At 42.3% G+C, this 22,644-nt stretch overlaps 1 protein-coding gene and 1 pseudogene across 1 annotated transcript; both read right to left on the minus strand.

Annotated features, from left to right (window-relative positions):
• Positions 1-2,103: 2,103 nt before the first annotated feature.
• LOC112265732 (extracellular calcium-sensing receptor-like) lies at positions 2,104-6,236 on the minus strand. Its single transcript, XM_042296453.1, has 6 exons — positions 5,977-6,236; positions 5,500-5,800; positions 4,614-5,402; positions 4,262-4,489; positions 3,906-4,029; positions 2,104-3,765 (listed from the first exon to the last, which is right to left on the minus strand). Exons 1-6 carry the CDS (start codon positions 6,192-6,194, stop codon positions 2,849-2,851), a joined length of 2,577 nt encoding a protein of 858 aa, XP_042152387.1. The 5' UTR covers positions 6,195-6,236; the 3' UTR covers positions 2,104-2,848.
• Positions 6,237-19,193: 12,957 nt separating this feature from the next.
• LOC121839115 lies at positions 19,194-21,396 on the minus strand (annotated as a pseudogene).
• Between the last annotated feature and the right edge of the window lie 1,248 nt (positions 21,397-22,644).

The following is a 22,644-nucleotide window of genomic DNA, read 5'->3' on the forward strand; positions in this document are numbered from 1 at the left end:
ATTATCCTTTTCCAAATGGGCGGTAATTTAGAATGCATCAGATACTGTATTTATGATAGCAAAGCTTCACCCTGTGTCCCTTAGTCTTCCTGCTCATTCACTCAAACCCAGCCCTTTTCCTTTGTGTAACAAGCTGTCATATCCGTTTTCCATTATGACGTCATTTGTAATCAAGTTATGATTTAATTATGTGTATGTGTAATTCTGTGTGATTAGTTAGGTATTTAGTAAATAAATAATTAAACCCAATTTTGTTAGCCAGGGTTCGTGCAGATAACTAAGAATTTACAACTTTCAGATGAGACTGAATTAAGATGACGATTAATATTGACTGCTATTAATGTAAAATATTAAGAGTTTATTCGGAAGATAACAGCTCTATAAATATTATTTTGTGATGCCCGACTCTCTAGTTAATTACATTTACATGATTAGCTCAATCAGGTGATATTAATTACGGAGAAATTATTTTATAGAATAGCATGTCATATCACTTAATCAGGCATAGCCAAAGAAACGACAAGGCCTACTACCACTACTACTACTACCACTAGGCCTACTACCACTACTACTACTACCGCTAGGCCTACTACCACTACTACTACTACTACTACTAGGCCTACTACCACTACTACTACTACTAGGCCTACTACCTCTACTACTACTACTAGGCCTACTACGACTAGGCCTACTAACACTACCACTACCACTTGTAATACTTCCACTACTTCTAACACTGCCACTAGGCCTACTACCACTACTTCTCCTCCCGCCAGGCCTGCGACCACTACTACAACTACCACTACCACTTGTAAAACTACAACTACCACTTGTAATACTAACACTAATACCACTTCAACCTCTACTCCTACTACTACATACAGATACATTTGGCCACCTGAAGCGAGTCACACAATTCTCATAAAATTAACATTCATTTATTTGTGTCTTTCTCTAGCGTTGTGATAATTAAAGTAAGACTGGAGATCCAGAGTTATTAGACAGCTGAATTGTTTATGACAACCACTGTAATATTACAAGAAGGGTAGCCAATGCATTACACGATACATGGAAAATACACATATATTCTTTATAACACATTTCACTGAGGCCTTGCTATGTGTTGATGGTGGTATGAATGCCACATGCCCATTGGTGTATTGACACACATTGGGTTGTGGCCCACAGGCCTATGAGGAGAGGTTTAAGAAGTCAATGTTGTTTTTGATGAGATAGTAGACCATGCATGTCCAGAGCAGGCCGGTGAGACAGAGGCTCAGTAAGGGGCTTGTGTGTGGGTTCCTGATCTGGACCTGGACTGGACAGCAGCAGTCACTGAGGGGGTCACTGAGGGGGTCATTGAGGGGCCCTGTGGAAGCACAGCAGGCTGTCAGTGGCCACTGGGGTAGAGCAGTGATAAACATAGTCAAAATAATACATTTTCTTTCTGCTTCATTATTGTCTTGACTTTCATAATGTGCGACCACACCCATGTAGATATGGCTGCTTGGCATAATGTGCGACCACACCCATGTAGATATGGCTGCTTGGCATAATGTGCTGTTGGATGTGTGTTCAGGACTTATTGAACATCCATGTACCTGTGACAGATCTCGTCCACCAGCCGGCTCTTTCTCTTGCGAACCATCTCTCACAATGTCTCATGAAGAGACAGGAATGGAGCCCATGGCAGGAGCGGATTTACATTGGCTGATATTTCAGTCCATCACCGTCCAACAAAACCCTCAGAACCTGCCCTCTACAAACGAATTAGGCTAAACAAGGAAGTGAGTTCACGTCTATCTCTCACATGTAAATGTCTTATTTTGCTCCTTTTGTACCCCAGTATCTCTACTTGCACACTCATCTTCTGCACATCTTATCACGCCAGTGTTTAAATTCTATATTGTAATTATGTATCTACTATGGCCTATTTATTGGCTTACCTCCCTTATCCTACCTCATTTGCACACACTGTATTGTATTATTGACTCCATGTTTGTTTGTTCCATGTGTAACTCTGTGTTGTTGTTTGTGTCGCACTGCTTTGCTTTATCTTGGCCAGGTCGCATTTGTAAATGAGCAATTCATCTCAACTAGCCTACCTGGTTAAATAAAGGTGAAATAAATAAAATAAGAAATATGCCCAAACTCAGAATCAGTTGGGGCTTCCTAAAAGTCATATGATCATTGTGAGGTTTTCTGCAGTTTTCATAGTCAAACTGTAGCAGGCTCTCTCTATCCTGCCTTGATTTGAACCCTTCCCCTTTCAAGTCCCACTTCATTGCACAGTGTTTCCAGGCTCTATTTTTTGGTATCAATTGAGCCTGTGGATGAGGTTAACCCATGATTGACTTAGATATGATGTGTCTGGGGATGAGGTTAACCCATGATTGACTTAGATATGATGTGTCTGTGGATGAGGTTAACCCATGACTGACTTAGATATGATGTGTCTGTGGATGAGGTTAACCCATGACTGACTTAGATATGATGTGTCTGTGGATGAGTTTAACCCATGACTGACTTAGATATGATGTGTCTGTGGATGAGGTTAACCCATGATTGACTTAGATATGATGTGTCTGTGGATGAGTTTAACCCATGACTGACTTAGATATGATGTGTCTGTGGATGAGGTTAACCCATGATTGACTTAGATATGATGTGTCTGGGGATGAGGTTAACCCATGACTGACTTAGATATGATGTGTCTGTGGATGAGTACAACCCATGACTGACTTAGATATGATGTGTCTGTGTTTATTATAGAAATACTTAGAATAGGCCAATGGTCAGTATTCATCCTAAAGGGCTTTGGTTGACGCCTTTCCCAAAATATGTTTCTTTAATATCGTATGTCATTAGATGTCTTCCCCATCATATGTTTCTTGGTGTTTTGCTCTGGCCTCAGCAATATAATGAAACATTTAGGAGCAAAAATGCAGAAAAGTAAACCAAAACTGGAGGCCAGAATAGCAAAGATCTCCACAGCTACTGTGAACTTCCCAGGAGAGCTGACATAAGCTGGGATAAAGGTGATCCAGACTGCACAGAATATGAGCATGCTGAAGGTGATGAATTTGGCCTCATTGAAATTATCAGGAAGCTTTCGAGCCAGAAAAGCCAGCACAAAGCACAAGAGAGCCAGGAGTCCTATATACCCCAACACAGCCCAGAAACCAATAGCTGAACCCACATCACACTCTAGAATGACCTTTTCCTTATAAGTTTTCATGTTCTTGTAGGGGAAAGGAGGGGAGACTGTTAACCAAAGAACACAGATCAGGACCTGTATGAGAGTGAAAGCCAGAACACTGAGTCTCTGCTGTGGAGGACCAAACCATTTCATTATATTACTGGCTGGAAGTGTAGCCCTGAAGGCCATCAACACCACTATTGTTTTCCCCAGAACACAAGAGATGCAGAGGACGAAGGTGATCCCAAACGCTGTGTGGCGCAGCGTACAGGACCACTCAGAGGGCCGGCCAATGAAAGTAAGAGAACACAGAAAACACAGAGTCAATGAGAAAAGCAGCAGGAAGCTCAGCTCAGAGTTGTTGGCCCTGACGATGGGGGTGTCCTTATGAATTGAAAACACCACAGCTACCAGAGTAGTAACACCGGACCCCAGTAAGGAGAAAAACACCAGAACTATGCCCATCATTTCTTCATAGGAGAGGAATTCAACTGGTTTCAACACACAGCGGTCCCTTTTTTCATTGGACCAATACTCCAAGTCACATCGATAGCAGCCGTTAGAATCTGCAAAAGGATTAGAACGTCATTCATTCCATGAATCAGTGTGTCACTGTGTCATGTGTTTTTTTGATATCTATTAGTCTTGTTGGGCAGTGACAGAACTTGAAAGTATTGAAGGTAGCCCTAAATGCATTATATATTACCTGTGATATTACTGATCTCTCCCTCCCCACATGGTACACAGTCATAACAGCATACAGGCTTTCCTTTCTGCACAGCCTTACGAGTGCCTGTGGGACAGCTCTCACTGCACACTGATGCAGGTGCCTGTAGAGAAATACAACATGTCTGAATATTGGTGTATTTTATGTAAATAAACGTGCAGAAATGTATTAATGTCACTGCTTGTGGAAGTTATATTACCAATTCAAAAGAAGAGAATTGAGATAAACTATGTGGATTATGTAAATATTATAGAATGCATGTTTTACATTTGCAGTGGTTTGAGGTTTGCATGTGCTTTGCTTTTGCAACATAGTCAACATGTATTTAGTCCTACCTCTGCCTGGCCCCCTGCCCAGACCAGTTTTCCCTTGTTGAAGGTAATGCGCTGTTCAGGGGGCATCGAGGAATCATACAGCCCCACAACATGGAACTGCAGGGTCCCATCCTCCTCCTGCTGCCAGTTCACTAGGTCGTAGCACGCCACCACATCTCCGTTATCATCAAACCAGATCTCCTCTCCTGTCTTTACTCTAAACCTCACCTCCTTCAGGTACTGTAGCACCTGCTCAACAACACAGCCAGACAGCCAGAAAGCCAGCCAGCCAGACAGACAGACAGCCAGACAGAGAATGGGATGATTCATATGATATGTTATTTATGTTTTGTCGTATCTGGAGCTTACTCACCTGCTGTGGTGTGTAGACTGTTCTTTTGCCGCTGTCTGTGTCATTCTTTAAGTCTGTCAGTAGGTTGTGCAGAGCGTGTGCAATGGCATATACAGCTGTGTACACTTTACTGGATATTCTCAGCTCTGACACGTCAGTGTATTGGTTCTTCAGCTTTGCTAAGCTCTCTGTTCCTGTGCACAGAGTGCTGCTGCCTCCCTCGAAGGAGCACTGGAACACAGTCTCCCAGAACTCCCTGAGCAGGGTGTTGTCTGGTGCCTGGGAGGGGTGCACCTTGTCTAGGAAACCCTCCAGACCATCCAGCCTGGCATTCCTGATGGCAAAGCCAACCGCTCCCCTCAGGAAACCGTATGCCTTGTTATCCGCCAGCAGTCTGGCTGTGATCCAGGACTCGCTGCCCACCCACTGAAGCCCTGGGTCTCCCTCCAGGGCCATCTCATTCATCAGGGGGATGAGTTCCCCCAAGGTCAAGAACAGTACCACCACCCTGGCTTCGGCCCTCCGGATGACCTTGACGACTTCCAGGAGCTTCTCTCTGGGGTCTGTGCGGTGGATGGACTCTTGGTACTCTACACAGACCCCTTCATGCCACGCTGCCTCCATGAATGTGGCCATGCCGTTGTTTCCATAGTCATTGTTGCTGTTCACCACTCCCACCCAGTTCCATCCAAAGTGTTTGACCAGCTTTGCCAGGGCTCTGCTCTGGTAGAAGTCACTGGGGATGGTTCTGAAGAAGGAGGGGAACTTCTTTCTGTTACTCAGACAAGCACAGGTGGCAAAGTGGCTGATCTGTGTGGAAGAAACGGGAAGATTTGAATTGATCTTTCATACATAGCTGACATTGATGAAACTACCTCTAAAGAGCCACAACCAGAAGGTGTCTCACCACAGGGATGTTGAATGGTCCGACCAGGGATGATATTCCGATGGTGGATGTGGAGCTTGACTCCCCTACAATACCCAACACGGCTGGAGATCTGGAACAGGAGGAAGGGTCTCCCAGGCTGTCCTCAGGCCCAGGGCTGTTCATCAGGGCCAGGGCTGAGTGGATGGCCAGGGGGGCATAGCTACAGGAGTCATAGACCTGGTAACCCAGAGACAGCCCTGGGAGCAGATCACTGCTGTTGTTGATCTCCTCCAGGGCAAAGATCAGGGTCTGTGCAAACTGGAACTCACGTGGGTTGAAACTGGACAGTGATAACAAACCAACAATAAGTTAGTTGAAGCCAGGAATCACATATGCCAGCAAAACTGATATACTCGGTTGAGATGAGTTGAGTATTGTGTTTAGTATCACAGAAAAATGTGTAAATATTACCAAAATGCTAAAAGTACCCACAGACAGTTGTTTTTCCACACATACCTGATACAGGGTGTTTTCTCTGGTCTGGAGGTGAACGAATGGACCTTGAAGAGGGCATTCCTATGTATACCGAACACTGCCCCAATGTTGATGTCCCCCTCGGCAGACAGGAGAGGCAGAGCGGGTTGGCCCAGCAGAGAGCAGATTGGGGCTGGAGCAGCTATACCCCTGATCACCACCACCAGCAGCCGGAGAACCACTCCTGTACTCAGTGCCATGCCAGCCTTCAGCAGGGCAGCTGTGTCTGTGAGGGCAGACAGAAGGGTTCCTCTTTTATAGAGGTGAAAGTGCCCCGTAAGATGCTGGAACTGCCCATACACTCCCTCTCAACGAGTGGGATGTGGTTCTAGTGTTTATTGTGTCCCCGGGGTACAGGATGAGAGAGGGAGGTGGGATAGTGTTTATTGTGTCCCCGGGGTACAGGATGAGAGAGGGAGGTGGGATAGTGACAGAGGCTGGGTTACGCTGCTATTATGAGCAAGCAGTGGATAGATAATTTCCCAAAGGGTTTTTTTGTATGCCAATTTATAAACATACATAAAAAATAGAACAATTACATTTTATTTCAAGTAAAAAATAATAAAAATGATATCTGTCATGCCTTCACATGTTTTTATGCATGATGATTTCAACACAAACAGAAATAGTATGGGTTTGAAATAAATGATCATTGTAGTATTATTTTACGTGTGTGTTGAAATTGTTACACAAAAATGAAACTTCTGGAATAGCATGACACATATACATTTTTATTTCCATAATGTCAGAAATCTGCACTTATCTATCCTCTGCTTTGCTCATATTAACAACTTAGCCCAGCCTCTGTCAGTATCCCAACTCCCTCTCTCATCATAGACAAGGTTTTTGTCTAGCTCATGGTTTGTCCCAGGTACGTAACCTGATGGTCGCAAAGAAGGCCCTGATTGATGAACCACTGATCCAGCTCTTTGTCTTTTGGTAATCCTAGGGACAAGCCCACACAGTGCTTTTAACATAGTGTTCTCAAACATATTTGACACACTTCAACAGATTTTACCTGTCAAAGGTTTGGACACAACTACATTTTCAAGGCTTTTTGTTTATTTTTACTATTTTTCTACATTTTAGAAAAATATTGAAAACATCAAAACTATGAAATACCACATATGGAATCATGCAGTAACCAAAAAAGTGTTCAACAATATATTTTATTTGAGATCCTTCAAAGTAGCCAACCTTTGCCAGTTGTTTCCACTTCTGGCAGTTGTTTATTTGGCTCCCGAGTGTCGCAGCAGTCTAATGAACTGCATTACAGTGCAAGAGGTGTCACTACAGTCCCTGGTTCAATTCCAGGCTATATCACATCTGGCTCTGATTGGGAGTCCCATTTGGCAGCGCACAATTGGCTCTGTGTTGTCTGAGTTAGGCCGTCTTTGTAAATATGATTTTATTATTAAATGACTTGCCTAGAGTTAATTAGGGCTACCTCTTCCACTTGCGGGAAACTTCCACAAGACGACAACTTCCGGTGAAATTGGGGGGTGCGCAATACAAATACATTTTCGCAATATTAAACATTAACGAACATACTAGAACATACTCTGTCTTACATAATTTAAAAGCTCAATTTCTTGTTAATCTAACTCTGTTGTCAGATTTCAAAAAGGCTTTATGGCAAAACCATACCGTGCGATTTTCTGAGGAAGGTGCACCACATCAACATATTTTTCAACCAGCACAGGCTTCACAAAATCACAAATAGCGATTAAGTAAATCACTTACCTTTGAAGATTGTCCTCTGTTTGCAATACCAAGGGTCCCATCTTCAGCATGAATGGTCTTTTTGTTCGATAAAATGCTTCTTTATATTCCAAAAAGTCAGTTTAGTTGGCGACTTTGGTTTCAGTAATCCACTCGTTCAACATGCACACAAATGATTCCAAAAAGCTAATGCTAAACTTCGTCCAAACAAGTCAAACAACATTTCTATTTAGTCCTCAGGTTCTCTAAAATGTAAATAAACTATACAATTTTATATGGAAGTAGTATGTTCAATAGGAAAGGAAAATTCGTAAGCACGCGTTGTCTCCCTCGCGAGCCGAAAGACTGATTTTCTTCAGGTGGTCTCCTAACAAAAACTCCAATAACTTCTTCATTTTTAAAAAAGAAGCCTGAATCCTTGAATAAAGACTGTTGACATCTAGTGTAATCCATAGGAATTGCAATCTGGGAGAAGGATATATATAGAAACAATAGGTTTCCATAATAAGAGCCTGGGAGCTCAAAAAATAACATGCTGGTCAATTTTCATCGGATTTTCGCCTGCCATATCATTTTTATTATAGTCTCAGACATTGTCTTAACAGTTTTAGAAACGTCAATGTGTTCTCTATCAAATGGTACCAATTATATGCATATCCTGGGCACGTCAGTCAGGAGGAAATTCAGGACACTAGACCCTATCCCAGAGACGTTTTAAAGGTAAAACAAATGTGTTTTAAATTGCCTTGATGACAGCTTTGCACACTCTTGGCATTCTCTCATCCAGCTTCATTAGGGATGCTTTTCCAACAGTCTTGAAGGAGTTCCTACATACGTTGAGCATGTGTTGGCTGTTTTTCCTTCACTCTGCATTCCAACTCATCCCAAACCATATCAATTGGGTTGAGGTGGGGTGATTGTGGAGGTCAGGTCATCTAATGCAGCACTCCATCACTCTCCTTGGTCAAGTAGCCCTTACACAGCTTTGGACAGTTTTGGATCATTGTCCTGTTGAAAAACAAATTATAGACCCACTAAGTGCCAACCAGATGGAATGGCATATCACTGCAGAATGCTGTGGAAGACATTCTGGTTAAGTGTGCCTTGAATTCTAAATAGATCACTGACAGTGTCACCAGCAAAGCACCCCCACACCATCCCACTTCCTCCTCCATGCTTCACGGTGTGAAACACACATGGGGAAATCATTCATTCACCTACTCTGCATCTCCCAAAGACTCAGCGGTTGGAAACAAAAATCTCAAATTTGGACTCATCAGACCAAATGACAGATTTCCACTGGTCTACTGTCCATTGCTCGTGCTTCTAGGCCTAAGCAAGTCTCTTCTTCTTGTTTGTGTCCTTTAGTACTAGCAGCAACTCGACCATGAAGGCTTGATTCACACGGTCTACTCTGAACAGTTGATGTTGAGATGTGTCTGCTACTTGAACTCTGTAAAGCATTTATTTGGCTGCAATTTCTGAGGCTGGTAACTCTAATGAACTTATCCTCTGCAGCAGAGGTAACTCTGGGTCTTCTTTTCTTGTGGCAGGCCTAATGAGAGCCAGTTTCATCAAAGTGCTTGATGGTTTTTGCAAAGGTTCCATATTGACTGACCTTCATGTCTTAAAGTAATGATGGACTGTTGTTTCTCTTTGCTTATTTGAGCTGTTCTCGTCATAGTATGGACTTGGTCTTTTTCTGTATTCCACCCCTACCTACACAATTTAACTGATTGTCTCAAATGCATAAAGAAGGATATAAATTCCACAAAAACATTTTTAAAAGTCCGTTAGGATCAGCACTTTTTTTCTGAATGTGAAATGTCAGAATAATAGTAGAGAGAATGATTGTTTCAGCTTTTATTTCTTTCATCACATTCCCATTTGCGACCAAGTGCTCCGCCCTGATCATCGAGAGCTGTTTATTCTCTATGGTGGTTTGGGAGTGACAATGACTAGGTTTTGTTATCTAGGTGATTAATGATCTATGTTGGTCTGGTATGGTTCAAAATCAGAGGCAGCAGTTAATCATTGTCTCTGATTGGGGATCATATTTAGGCAGCCATTGCCCCATTGTGCTTTGTGGGATCTTGACTATGTATAGTTGCCTGCGAGCACTATAGTAGCTTCACGGTTCGTTTTGCTGTAAGTTTCACCTAGTAATAAAAAGATGTGGAACAAAGATCACGCTGCGCTTTGGTCCACTGATTATAAAGTTCGTGCAAGCCTCCCCCTTTTTCTTCCAAACATAACGATGGTCATTATGGCCAAACAGTTTTATTTCTCTTTCAGAAGATCAGAGGACATTTCTTCAAAAAGGACTGTCTTTGTCCCATGTGCAGTTGCAAACCGTAGTCTGGATTTTTTTACAGCGGTTTTGGAGCAGTGGCTTCTTCTTTGCTGAGCAGCCTTTGAAGTTATGTTGATATAGGACTCGTTTTACTGTGGATATCGATACTTTTGTACTTGTATCCTCCAGCATCTTCACAAGGTCCTTTGCTGTTGTTCTGGCATTCATTTGCACTTTTTGCACCAAAGTACGTTCATCTCTAGGAGACTGAAGGCGTCTCCTTCCTCAGCGGTATGACGGCTGCGTGGTCCCATGGTGTTTATACTTGCGTACAATTGTTCGTACAGATGAACGTCGTACCTTCAGGAGTTTGGAAATTGCTCCCAAGGACGAACCAGACTTGTGGAGGTCTACAGTTTTTTTTTCTGAGCTCTTGGCTGATTTCTTTTGATTTTCCTATGATGTCAACCAATGAGGCACTGAGTTTGAAGGTAGGCCTTGAAATACATCCACAGGTACACCTCCAATTGACTCAAATTATGTCAATTAGCCTATCAGAAGCTTCTAAAGCCATGACATAATTTTCTGGAATTTTCCAAGCTGTTTAAAGGCACAGTCAACTTAGTGAATGTAGACTTCTGTCCAACTGGAATAATGATACTGTGAATTATAAGTGAAATAATCTAGTCTTTAAACAATTGTTGGAAAAATGACTTGTGTCATGCACAAAGTAGATGTCCTAACTGACTTGCCAAAACTATAGTTTGTTAACAAGAACTTTGTGGAGTGGTTGAAAAACAAGTTTTAATGACTCCAACCTAAGTGTATGTAAATTTCCGACTTCAACTGTACTTTGCATCCTTGCACTAGCAGAATGTTCTGTTTTTCTTTTCAAAACTTGTTGAAGACTATTTTTACCCTGTACGCACATGCAACTAACCCCAGGTGAGTTAAATTACACAGTAAACGAGTATCAATGCTTCCAACCAAATGATTTTGTACTTTTTCATTTGTTTTGGTCCTGTGCACTTTTAAATCAAATGTAAACACCAAATCTTTCCATTTCAACTGCAACTTACTTTAGAATTAATAGTGAATCATGCAAAGATGGCCAATATTTGACGGTATCTGTATATGATACTGTGTCCCTGGAAGGGAAGCTGCTACTGTTATTGTTGTGTTAAAGGATGAGATGGGGGCCTTGAGGTGTTTCCTCCCCTGGGGCTGAACTCTGTGGTATTAGCAGCAGCTCCTCTGTACCTGTAGAGAGTCGTCCTACTGTGTGTGTGTGTGTGTGTGTGTGTGTGTGTGTGTGTGTGCGTGTGTGCTTGTCAAAGGACCTGCGTGTCTGCAGCAGGTAATCTGTCTGTCTGCATGTTTGTCTGCCTGTTTGTCTTCCTGCCCTGTGATTTTGCTTATACTTTGACATCTTGAGATAGCCTGACCATCTTCGACAATGTCCTCATGTCCATGTTTGAAAATCCATTATTTGACAAAAGGTAATAATCAATTATCTTGTTGAATGTTATGTATTTAAATGCACACAACACTAAAAACACACTAGTGAATTATATTCTTTAAGGTGAAAACATGCAGCAGATGTTGACCTCACAGTTTATTACAGAACATTTGAGATATACAATCTCAGTTAGTAGGCATTTTCTAAACCTGTTAGAGATAGGGGGCAGTATTTCCACTTTGGATGAATTGCGTGCCCATAGTGAACTGCATCAAAATCTGTCCTAAATTGCTAATATATGCATATTAATATTGGATAGAAAACACTCTGAAGTTTCTTAAACCATTTGAATTATGTCTGTGAGTATAACAGAACTTACAGGGCAGGCAACCTTCCAAACAAGTTTTGAAATCCTGAAAGTTGGGGCAACTTTCACGTCATCGCCCCCTCCCTTCCCAACAAGTTATGGATCTGGAAACACTTCCTACGTCTTCCACTACATGTCCTCATTCAGTAGAAAGTGTAATGGAGCATTTGCTGTGAACTTTGACCTAATGGGAAGGAAGGTAGTAGGTGTCGCAAAAGATTTCCCTTTTGTTGAGGTGCGTTTGCCTTTGAGTGCTTCGGCTGTTCCAATCAGCCCCAGATGAAAACGAATGATCCGGTTGGAATGCTATTGGATCTATATGATTATAACATCCTGAAGATTGATTCTGCATTTCGTTTGACCAGTTTCGTCGACCTGTAATATGTCATTTGGAAGTTTTGATGCAAAGTTATCCTGGACCAGAAGTCATTTTTTGGGCATTTTAGCTGAAAGTGATAGCAAATGCTGCTACTTGGACACTAGAATTGAACATTATGAAACAAAACGATTTATTGTTGAACTAGGACTCCTTGCACTACATTCTGATGAAAGACCATTAAAGGTAAGTGAATATTTATGTTGTAATTTTATATTTCTGTTGACTCCAACATGGCGGAGAAATATTGTTACGTCTGAGCGCCGTCTCAGATTATTGCAATGTTAGGCTTTTTCCGTAACGGTAAAAAAAAATGTGACACAGCGGTTGCATTAAGAACCAGTGTATCTTTAATTATATGTAGAACATGTAGCTTTAGTCAAAGTTTATGATGAGTATTTCTGTTATCTGGCGTAATATTCTGTAATTCCTCTGGATATTTTGGAGAATATTCTGAACATGGCGTCAATGTAAACTGAGATTTATGGATATAAAATGCATATTATCGAACAAAACATAAATGTACTGTGTAACATGTCATATGACTGTGATCTGATAAAGATTTTCAAGAGGTTAGTGATTTTTTAAATTTTTTATCCTGCTTTTGTGATTTTTATCTTTTGCTGGAAAAAATGGCTACGTTTTTTCTTTGGTTTGGTGGTGGTCTAACAAAAAATATATGTTGTGTTTTCGCCGTAAAACATTTTAAAAATCTGACACGCTGGGTAGATGAACAAGGTGATTATCTTTCATTTGAGGTATTGGACTTGTACTTGTTAATGTGTGGAGGTTAAATATTTCTAAAGAATATTTTTGCATTCCCTGCGCCACCTTTTCAGCTGAACGGGGGGGTGGAGTTCATGTAGGGGAACCCATCGCCTCAAGAAGATTTATTAATTGTACGTTATAATGTAAAAATGTTATGTTATAATTTTCATCATTGGATGTCTTCCCCATTTTATGTTTCTTGGTGTTTTGCTCTGGCCTCAGCAATATAACGACGCATTTAGGAGCAAATTGTCTTGAAACACCTTTTTCATATGCTTGAGAATACTACCACCACTAATACCACAACCACTAGGCCTACTACTACTACCACGAGAACTACTACCACAACTACTACCACTACCAAAACTACCACTACTAAAACTAGTACTACTACCACTACTACTATCACTAGTACTACTACCAACACTACTTCTACTACTCTACCACTAGTACCACTACTACCAATATTGCTACTCCTAATACTTCCACTACTACTACTACCATAACTACTAATATCACTAGTACTACTACCACTACTACCATTACTACTACCACTACTATGACTACTACTATCACTAGTACTATTACTACTACTACTACTACTACCACTACTACAATTACTACTACCACTAGACCTACTACTACTACCACTAGTACTACTACCACTACTACCACTACTACTACCACTACTACTAATACCACTACTACTACCATTACTACTAATATCACTAGTACTACTACCACTACTACCATTACTACTACCACTAATACCACAACTACGACTACTACCTGTACTACTATCACTAGTACTACTACTACCACAACTACCATTACTACTACTACTACCACCACTCCCACTACTACTACCACTACTACCACTACTACTAGTACTACTACTACCACTAGTACTACTACTACTTCTACCACCATTCGTTTTACTACTACAACTAGGCCTACTACTACAACTAGGCCTACTATTACTACTACCACTAGGCCTACTACTACTAATACTACTACTACTACCACTACTAGCATTAGTTCTACTACCAATACTACTACTACCACGAGGACTACTACCACTACTACTACGGATGCTACGGATACTAAAAAATACTACTACCACTACTACCACTACTAGCATTAGTTCTACTACCAATACTACTACTACTACTACTACCACGAGGACTACTACCACTGCTACCATTACTACCACTACTACTACTACTACCACTACTACCACCATTTATATTACCACTAGTTCTACTACCACTACCTATACTACTACCACTAGGACTACTACTACTACTACGGATACTAAACAATACTACTACCACTACTACCACTACTACTACTACCACTACTAGCATTAGTTCTACTACTACTGCTACTACCACTACTACTACGGATACTAAACATTACTACTACTACTACTACTACTACTACTACTACTATTACTACTACCACTAGTACTACTACTACTACTACCACTACTACTACCACTACCACCACTACTACTACCACTACTACTACTACCACTACTAGCATTAGTACTACTACTACTACTACTACAACTACTACTACTACTACCACGAGGACTACTACCACTACTACTACGGATACTATGGATACTAAAAAATACTACTACTACCACTACTAGCATTAGTTCTACTACCAATACTACTACTACCACTACTACTACTACCACTGCTACCATTACTACCACTACTACTACCACTACTACCACAATTTATACTACCACTAGTTCTACTACCACTACCTATACTACTACCACTAGGACTACTACTACTACTACTACGGATACTAAACAATACTACTACCACTACTACTACTACTACCACTACTAGCATTAGTTCTACTACCAATACTACTACTACTACTACTACTACCACGAGGACTGTTACCACTGCTACCATTACTACTACTACTACTACCACTACTACCACCATTTCTACTACTACTACCACTAGTTCTACTACTACAACAACCATTAGGCCTACTACCACTACAACACCTACTACTACTACCACTAGCACCACTACCATTACTACTACTACCAATACTACCATTACAACTACTACTATTACTACCACTAGGCCAACTACCACTACTATTACTACCACTACAACTACTACTACTACCACTACTACTACAACTAGCACAACTACCATAACTATTACCATTACTAATACCACTAGTACTGCTACCACTACTACCACTACTATGAATACTACTCCCCGTACTACTATCACTAGTACTACTACTACTACTACGACTAGTAGTACCACCACTACCATTACTACTACTACTACCAATACTACCATTACAACTACTACTATTACTACCACTAGACCAACTACCACTACTATTACTATCACTACAACTACTACTACTACCACTACTACTACAACTAGCACAAATACCATAACTATTACCATTACTAATACCACTAGTACTGCTACCACTACTACCACTACTATGAATACTACTACCCGTACTACTACTATTAACACTATTACTACTACCACTACTAACATTACTACTACCACTAGTACTACTACTACCACTATTAACACTAGTACTACTAACGCTACTACTACTAATAATACTACCATTACTACTAATACTACTACCATTACTACTAATACTACTACCACTAGTCCCACTAGTACTAGTACCACCACTACTACTACCACTACTACCACCACTACTACTACCACTACGACCACTAGTTATACTACCACTACTACTTATTCTACTGCTGCTACTACTACTACTACTACTAATACTAGTAGTACTACCACTACTACCAGTACTACTACAACTAGAAGTACAAGACTGTACCGTACCGAAGAGCCCCGAAGTACCGAAAAGCCCTTACTGCTGCTCGATCATCCTATTTTTCTAACTTAATTGAGGAAAATAAGAACAATCCGAAAATCATTTTTGATACTGTCGCAAAGCTAACTAAAAAGCAGCATTCCCCAAGAGAGGATGGCTTTCACTTCAGCAGTGATAAATTCATGAACTTCTTTGAGGAAAAGATCATGATTATTAGAAAGCTAATTATGGACTCCTCTTTAAATCTGCGCATTCCTTCAAAGCTCAGTTGCCCTGAGTCTGCACAACTCTGCCAGGACCTAGGATCAAGAGAGACGCTCAAGTGTTTTAGTACTATATCACTTGACACAATGATGAAAATAATCATGGCCTCTAAACCTTCAAGCTGCATACTGGACCCTATTCCAACTAAACTACTGAAAGAGCTGCTTCCTGTGCTTGGCCCTCCTATGTTGAACATAATAAACGGCTCTCTATCCATGTGGATGTGTACCAAACTCATTAAAAGTGGCAGTAATAAAGCCTCTCTTGAAAAAGCCAAACCTTGACCCAGAAAATATAAAAAAGTATCGGCCTATATTGAATCTTCCATTCCTCTCAAAAATTTTAGAAAAGGCTGTTGCGCCGCAACTCACTGCCTTCCTGAAGACAAACAATGTATACGAAATGCTTCAGTCTGGTTTTTAGACCCCATCATATCACTGAGACTGCACTTGTGAAGGCGGTAAATGACCTTTTAATGGCATCAGACCGAGGCTCTGCATCTGTCCTCGTGCTCCTAGACCTTAGTGCTGCTTTTGATACCATCGATCACCACATTCTTTTGGAGAGATTGGAAACTCAAATTGGTCTACACGGACAAGTTCTGGCCTGGTTTAGATCTTATCTGTCGGAAAGATATCAGTTTGTCTCTGAATGGTTTGTCCTCTGACAAATCAACTGTAAATTTCGGTGTTCCTCAAGGTTCCGTTTTAGGACCACTATTGTTTTCACTATATTTTACCTCTTGGATGTCATTCGAAAACATAATGTTAACTTTAACACTGCTATGCGGATGACACACAGCTGTACATTTCAATGAAACATGGTGAAGCCCCAAAATTGCCCTCGCTAGAAGCATGTGTTTCAGACATAAGGAAGTGGATGGCTGCAAACGTTCTACTTTTAAACTCGGACAAAACAGAGATGCTTGTTCTAGGTCCCAAGAAACAAAGAGATCTTCTGTTGAATCTGACAATTAATCTTAATGGTTGTACATCAAATAAAACTGTGAAGGACCTCGGCGTTACTCTGGACCCTGATCTCTCTTTTGAAGAACATATCAAGACCATTTCAAGGACAGCTTTTTTCCATCTACGTAACATTGCAAAAATCAAACTTTCTGTCCAAAAATGATGCAGAAAAATTAATCCATGCTTTTGTCACTTCTAGGTTAGACTACTGCAATGCTCTACTTTCCGGCTACCTGGATAAAGCACAAAATAAACTTCAGTTGGTGCTAAATACGGCTGCTAGAATCCTGACTAGAACCCCAAAATTTTATCATATTACTCCAGTGCTAGCCTCCCTACACTGGCTTCCTGTCAAGGCAAGGGCTGATTTCAAGGTTTTATTGCTAACCTACAAAGAATTACATGGGCTTGCTCCTACCTATCTCTCTGATTTGGTCCTGCCGTACATACCTACACGTACGCTACGGTCACAAGACGCAGGCCTCCTAATTGTCCCTAGAATTTCTAAGCAAACAGCTGGAGGCAGGGCATTCTCCTATAGAGCTCCATTTTTATGGAATGGTCTGCCTACCCATGTAAGAGACGCAAACTCGGTCTCAACCTTTAAGTCTTTACTGAAGACTCATCTCTTCAGTGGGTCATATGATTGAGTGTAGTCTGGCCCAGGAGTGGGAAGGTGAACGGAAAGGCTCTGGAGCAATGAATCGCCTTTGCTGTCTCTGGCTGGCCGGTTCCCCTCTTTCCACTGGGATTCTCTGCCTCTAACCCTATTACAGGGGCTGAGTCACTGGCTTACTGGGGCTATTTCATACCGTCCCTAGGAGGGGTGCGTCACTTGAGTGGGTTGAGTCACTGATGTGATCTTCCTGTCTGGGTTGGCGCCCCCTGCCCCCCTTGGGTTGTGCCGTGGCGGAGATCTTTGTGGGCTATACTCGGCCTTGTTTCAGGATGGTAAGTTGGTGGTTGAAGATATCCCTCTAGTGGTGTGGGGGCTGTGCTTTGGCAAAGTGGGTGGGGTTATATCCTTCCTGTTTGGCCCTGTCCGGGGTGTCCTCGGATGGGGCCACAGTGTCTCCTGACCCCTCCTGTCTCAGCCTCCAGTATTTATGCTGCAGTAGTTTATGTGTCGGGGGGGCTAGGGTCAGTTTGTTATATCTGGAGTACTTCTCCTGTCCTATTCGGTGTCCTGTGTGAATTTAAGTGTGCTCTCTCTAATTCTCTCTTTCTCTCTTTCTTTCTCTCTCTCGGAGGACCTGAGCCCTAGGACCATGACTCAGGACAACCTGACATGATGACTCCTTGCTGTCCCCAGTCCACCTGGCCGTGCTGCTGCTCCAGTTTCAACAGTTCTGTCTTATTATTATTATTATTATTATTATTATTGGACCATGCTGGTCATTTATGAACATTTGAACATCTTGGCCATGTTCTGTTATAATCTCCACCCGGCACAGCCAGAAGAGGACTGGCCACCCCACATAGCCTGGTTCCTCTCTAGGTTTCTTCCTAGGTTTTGGCCTTTCTAGGGAGTTTTTCCTAGCCACCGTGCTTCTACACCTGCTGCATTGCTTGCTGTTTGGGGTTTTAGGCTGGGTTTCTGTACAGCACTTTGAGATATCAGCTGATGTACGAAGGGCTATATAAATACATTTGATTTGATTTGAACTACTACAACTACTACTACTACTACTACTCCCACCACTACTACTATTACTACTACTACTACTACTACTAGTACTACTACCTTTACTACTACCACTAGTAATACTACCACAATATTACTACCCGTACTACTATAACTAGTACTACTATCACTAGTACTACTACTACCACTCCCACCACTACTACTACTACTACCACTATTACTTGTTACTTATTTTTCTTATTCTTATCTGCATTTCTTTAAACTGCATTGTTGGTTAGGGACTCGTAAGTAAGCATTTCACTGTAAGGTCCAGACCAGTTGAATTCAGCTCATGTGACTAATAAAATTAGATTTGATTTGATTTACTATTACTATTGTTTCTACTACTACTACATACAGATACATTTGGCCAGCTGAAGCAAGTCACACAATTCATAGAAAATGAACATTCTAGTTTTTTGATTTTATTTGTGTATTCCTCTAGCATTGTGATAATTCAAGTAAGACTGGAGATCCAGAGATATATGAATTGTTTATGACAACCACTGTAATATTACATGAAGGGTAGCCAATATATTACACCATACATGCAGTACAGACATATATTAATTATAACACATTTCAATGAGACCTTGCTTTATATTGATGGTGGTATGAATGCCAAATGCCCATTGGTGTATTGACACACATTGGGTTGTGGCCCACAGGCCTATGAGGAGAGGTTTAAGAAGTCAATGTTGTTTTTGATGAGATAGTAGACCATGCTTGTCCAGAGCAGGCCTGTGAGACAGAGGCTCAGTAAGGGGCTTGTGTGTGGGCTCCTGATCTGGACTGGACAGCAGCAGTCACTGAGGGGGTCACTGAGGGGGTCACAGCAGGCTGTCAGTGGCCGCTGGGGTAGAGCAGTGAGAAACATAGTCAAAATAATACATTTTATTTCTGCTTCATTATTGTCTTGACTTTCATAATGTGCGACCACACCCATGTAGATATGGCTGCTTGGCATAATGTGCGACCACACCCATGTAGATATGGCTGCTTGGCATAATGTGCTGTTGGATGTGTGTTCAGGACATATTGAACATCCATGTACCTGTTTCAGATCTCGTCGACAAGCCAGCTCTTTCTCTTTCAAACCGTCTTTCAACAATGGTCATGAAGAGACAGGAATGGAGCCCATGGCAGGAGCGGATTTACATTGGCTGATATCTCAGTCCATCACCATCCAACATAACCCTTAGAACCTTCCCTCTACAAACAAATTAGGCTAAACAAGGAAGTGAGATGGGGAAATCAGAAAGCATGCACCTAGTTCTCACAGGTAAACGTTATATGCCCAAACTCAATATGATCATTGTGAGATTTTCTCCAGTTTTCAAAGTCAAACTGTAGCAGGCTCTCTCTCTCCTCCATTGATTTGAACCCTTCCCCTTTCAAGTCCCACTTCATTGCACAGTGTTTCCAGGCTCTATTTTTGGTATCAATTGAGCCTGTGGATGAGGTTAACCCATGATTGACTTAGATATGATGTGTCTGTGGATGAGGTTAACCCATGATTGACTTAGATATGATGTGTCTGTGGATGAGGTTAACCCATTATTGACTTAGATATGATGTGTCTGGGGATGAGTTTAACCCATGATTGACTTAGATATGATGTGTCTGTGTTTATTATAGAAAGACTTAGAATAGGCCAATGGTCAGTATTCATCCTAAAGGGCTTTGGTTGACGCCTTTCCCAAAATAATATTGTATGTCATTAGATGTATTCCCAATCACGTGTTTCTTTAATATCGTATGTCAGTGGATGTATTCCCCATCATATGTTTCTTGGTGTTTTGCTCTGGCCTCAGCAATATAATGAAACATTTAGTAGCAGATATGCAGAAAAGTAATCTAGAACTGGAGGCCAGAATAGCAAAGATCTCCACAGCTACTGTGAACTTCCCAGGAGAGCTGAGACAAGCTGGGATAAAGGTGATCCAGACTGCACAGAATATGAGCATGCTGAAGGTGATGCATTTGGCCTCAATGAAGTTGTCAGGCAGCTTTCTAGCCAGAAAAGCCAGAACAAAGCACAAGAGAGCCAGCAGTCCTCTATACCCCAACACAGCACAGAAACCAATAGCTGAACCCACATCACACTCTAGAATGATCTTTTCCTTGTGGGTCTTCATGTTCTTGTAGGGGAAAGGAGGGGAGACTGTTAACCAAAGTACACAGATCAGGACCTGTATGAGAGTGGAAGCAAGAACACTGAGTCTCTGCTGTGTAGGACCAAACCATTTTATGACATTACTGGCTGGAATTGTAGCCCTGAAGGCCATCAACACCACTATTGTTTTCCCCAGAACACAAGAGATGCAGAGGACGAAGGTGATCCCAAACGCTGTGTGGCGCAGCGTACAGGACCACTCAGAGGGCCGGCCAATGAAAGTAAGAGAACACAGAAAACACAGAGTCAAGAAGAGCAGCAGGAAGCTCAGCTCAGAGGTATTTGGCTCTGACGATGTGAGTCTGTCTGTAGTGGAAGAATATCAGTGCCATTGTCATTGTCAGACACCCACCAAACACAGAGAAGGTTACCAAGTATAACCTTGAGTTCCCCGATGGTTATGTACTCCATCCCTTTCAAATTGGAGTTATCTCCCTCTTCGTTTGACTTGTTGCACATCTCGCTGCATCTGAAAGCATAAACAGTTTGATTATGTACAGCGAGTACATCTTTAGATAGACCAGTAAAGTGCTGGCTGAGATTCTTCCCCACATGAACATGATGAAGGGTAGCGTAAAAGCTACGAGCCTTGAGGTCTCACTTGTGGTGTTGCTGACCCGTCTGCACAGGAGATGCTGTTGAAGCAGCAGACAGGTTTCTTCTTAACGAAGGCCCGGCTGGTCCCTGGCAGACAGCTCTCACTGCAGATAGACCTGGGTAAATGGAACACACAGACTGTCACGTCTAATCAAGGTGGGAGGAATCAGGCGCAGAGAGCAGATAGCGATATAAGGTTTATTCTCCGGTGAACAAAACAAACACGTTCAACCCAAACACACACAGGGTGAAATTATCCAAACACAGGATAACAGACTAACCGGAGAATAAGAAACACAATAACACCGACAGACAAATGAATGACAAAATAAACAATCCCGCACAAAACAAGGGTGGGACAACCTACATTATATACAGACACTAATTAACTAAACAACACACAGGTGAAACCAATCAGACAAAACCAACAGATACACGAAAAGGGATCGGTAGTGGCTAGTTGGACGGTGACGACGACCGCCGAGCACCGCCTGAACGGGCAGGAGAGCCAACCTCGGCGGAAGTCGTGACAGTACCCCCCCCCCCGACGCGTGGCTCCCGCAGCGCGCCGCCACCGTCCTCGAGGACGACCCGGAGGACGAGGTGCTGGGCGATCCGGGTGGAGGCGGTGGAATTCTATCAGGAGAGAAGGGTCCAAAACGTCCCTCACCGGAACCCAGCATCTCTCCTCTGGGCCGTACCCCTCCCAGTCCACGAGGTACTGTAGGCCCCCCACCTGGCGTCTCGAATCCAGAATGCCTCGAACTGTATATGCCGGGGGCCCCTCGATGTCCAGAGGGGGCGGAGGGACCTCAGACACCTCACCTTCTTGCAGGGGACCAGCCACCACCGGCCTGAGGAGAGACACATGAAACGAGGGGTTAATACGGTAATACCTAGGAAGTTGTAACCTATAACACACCTCGTTTATTCTCCTCAGGACTTTGAACGGCCCCACACACTGCGGCCCCAGCTTCCGACAAGGCAGGCGGAGAGACAGGTTTCGGGTCGAGAGCCAGACCCTGTCTCCCGGTGCAAACACGGGGGTCTCACTGCGGTGCTGGTCGGCGCTCCTCTTCTGCCATTCTCCCGCTAACCGTAATGAGTCCTGAACGGC

Source organism: Oncorhynchus tshawytscha, linkage group LG13 (assembly GCF_018296145.1).
Source record: "Oncorhynchus tshawytscha isolate Ot180627B linkage group LG13, Otsh_v2.0, whole genome shotgun sequence".
Taxonomy (NCBI): Eukaryota; Metazoa; Chordata; class Actinopteri; order Salmoniformes; family Salmonidae; genus Oncorhynchus; species Oncorhynchus tshawytscha.

Bases quoted from the DNA above. Each gene is read 5' to 3' on its own strand.
- LOC112265732 (XM_042296453.1), bottom strand. From the start codon at position 6,194: ATGGCACTGAGTACAGGAGTGGTTCTCCGGCTGCTGGTGGTGGTGATC. The intron at 5,403-5,499 runs GTGAGACACCTT...TCTTCCACACAG, and splicing joins GACCATTCAACATCCCTGTG to ATCAGCCACTTTGCCACCTG. The intron at 4,030-4,261 runs GTAGGACTAAAT...ATTTCTCTACAG, and splicing joins GGGCAGGGGGCCAGGCAGAG to GCACCTGCATCAGTGTGCAG.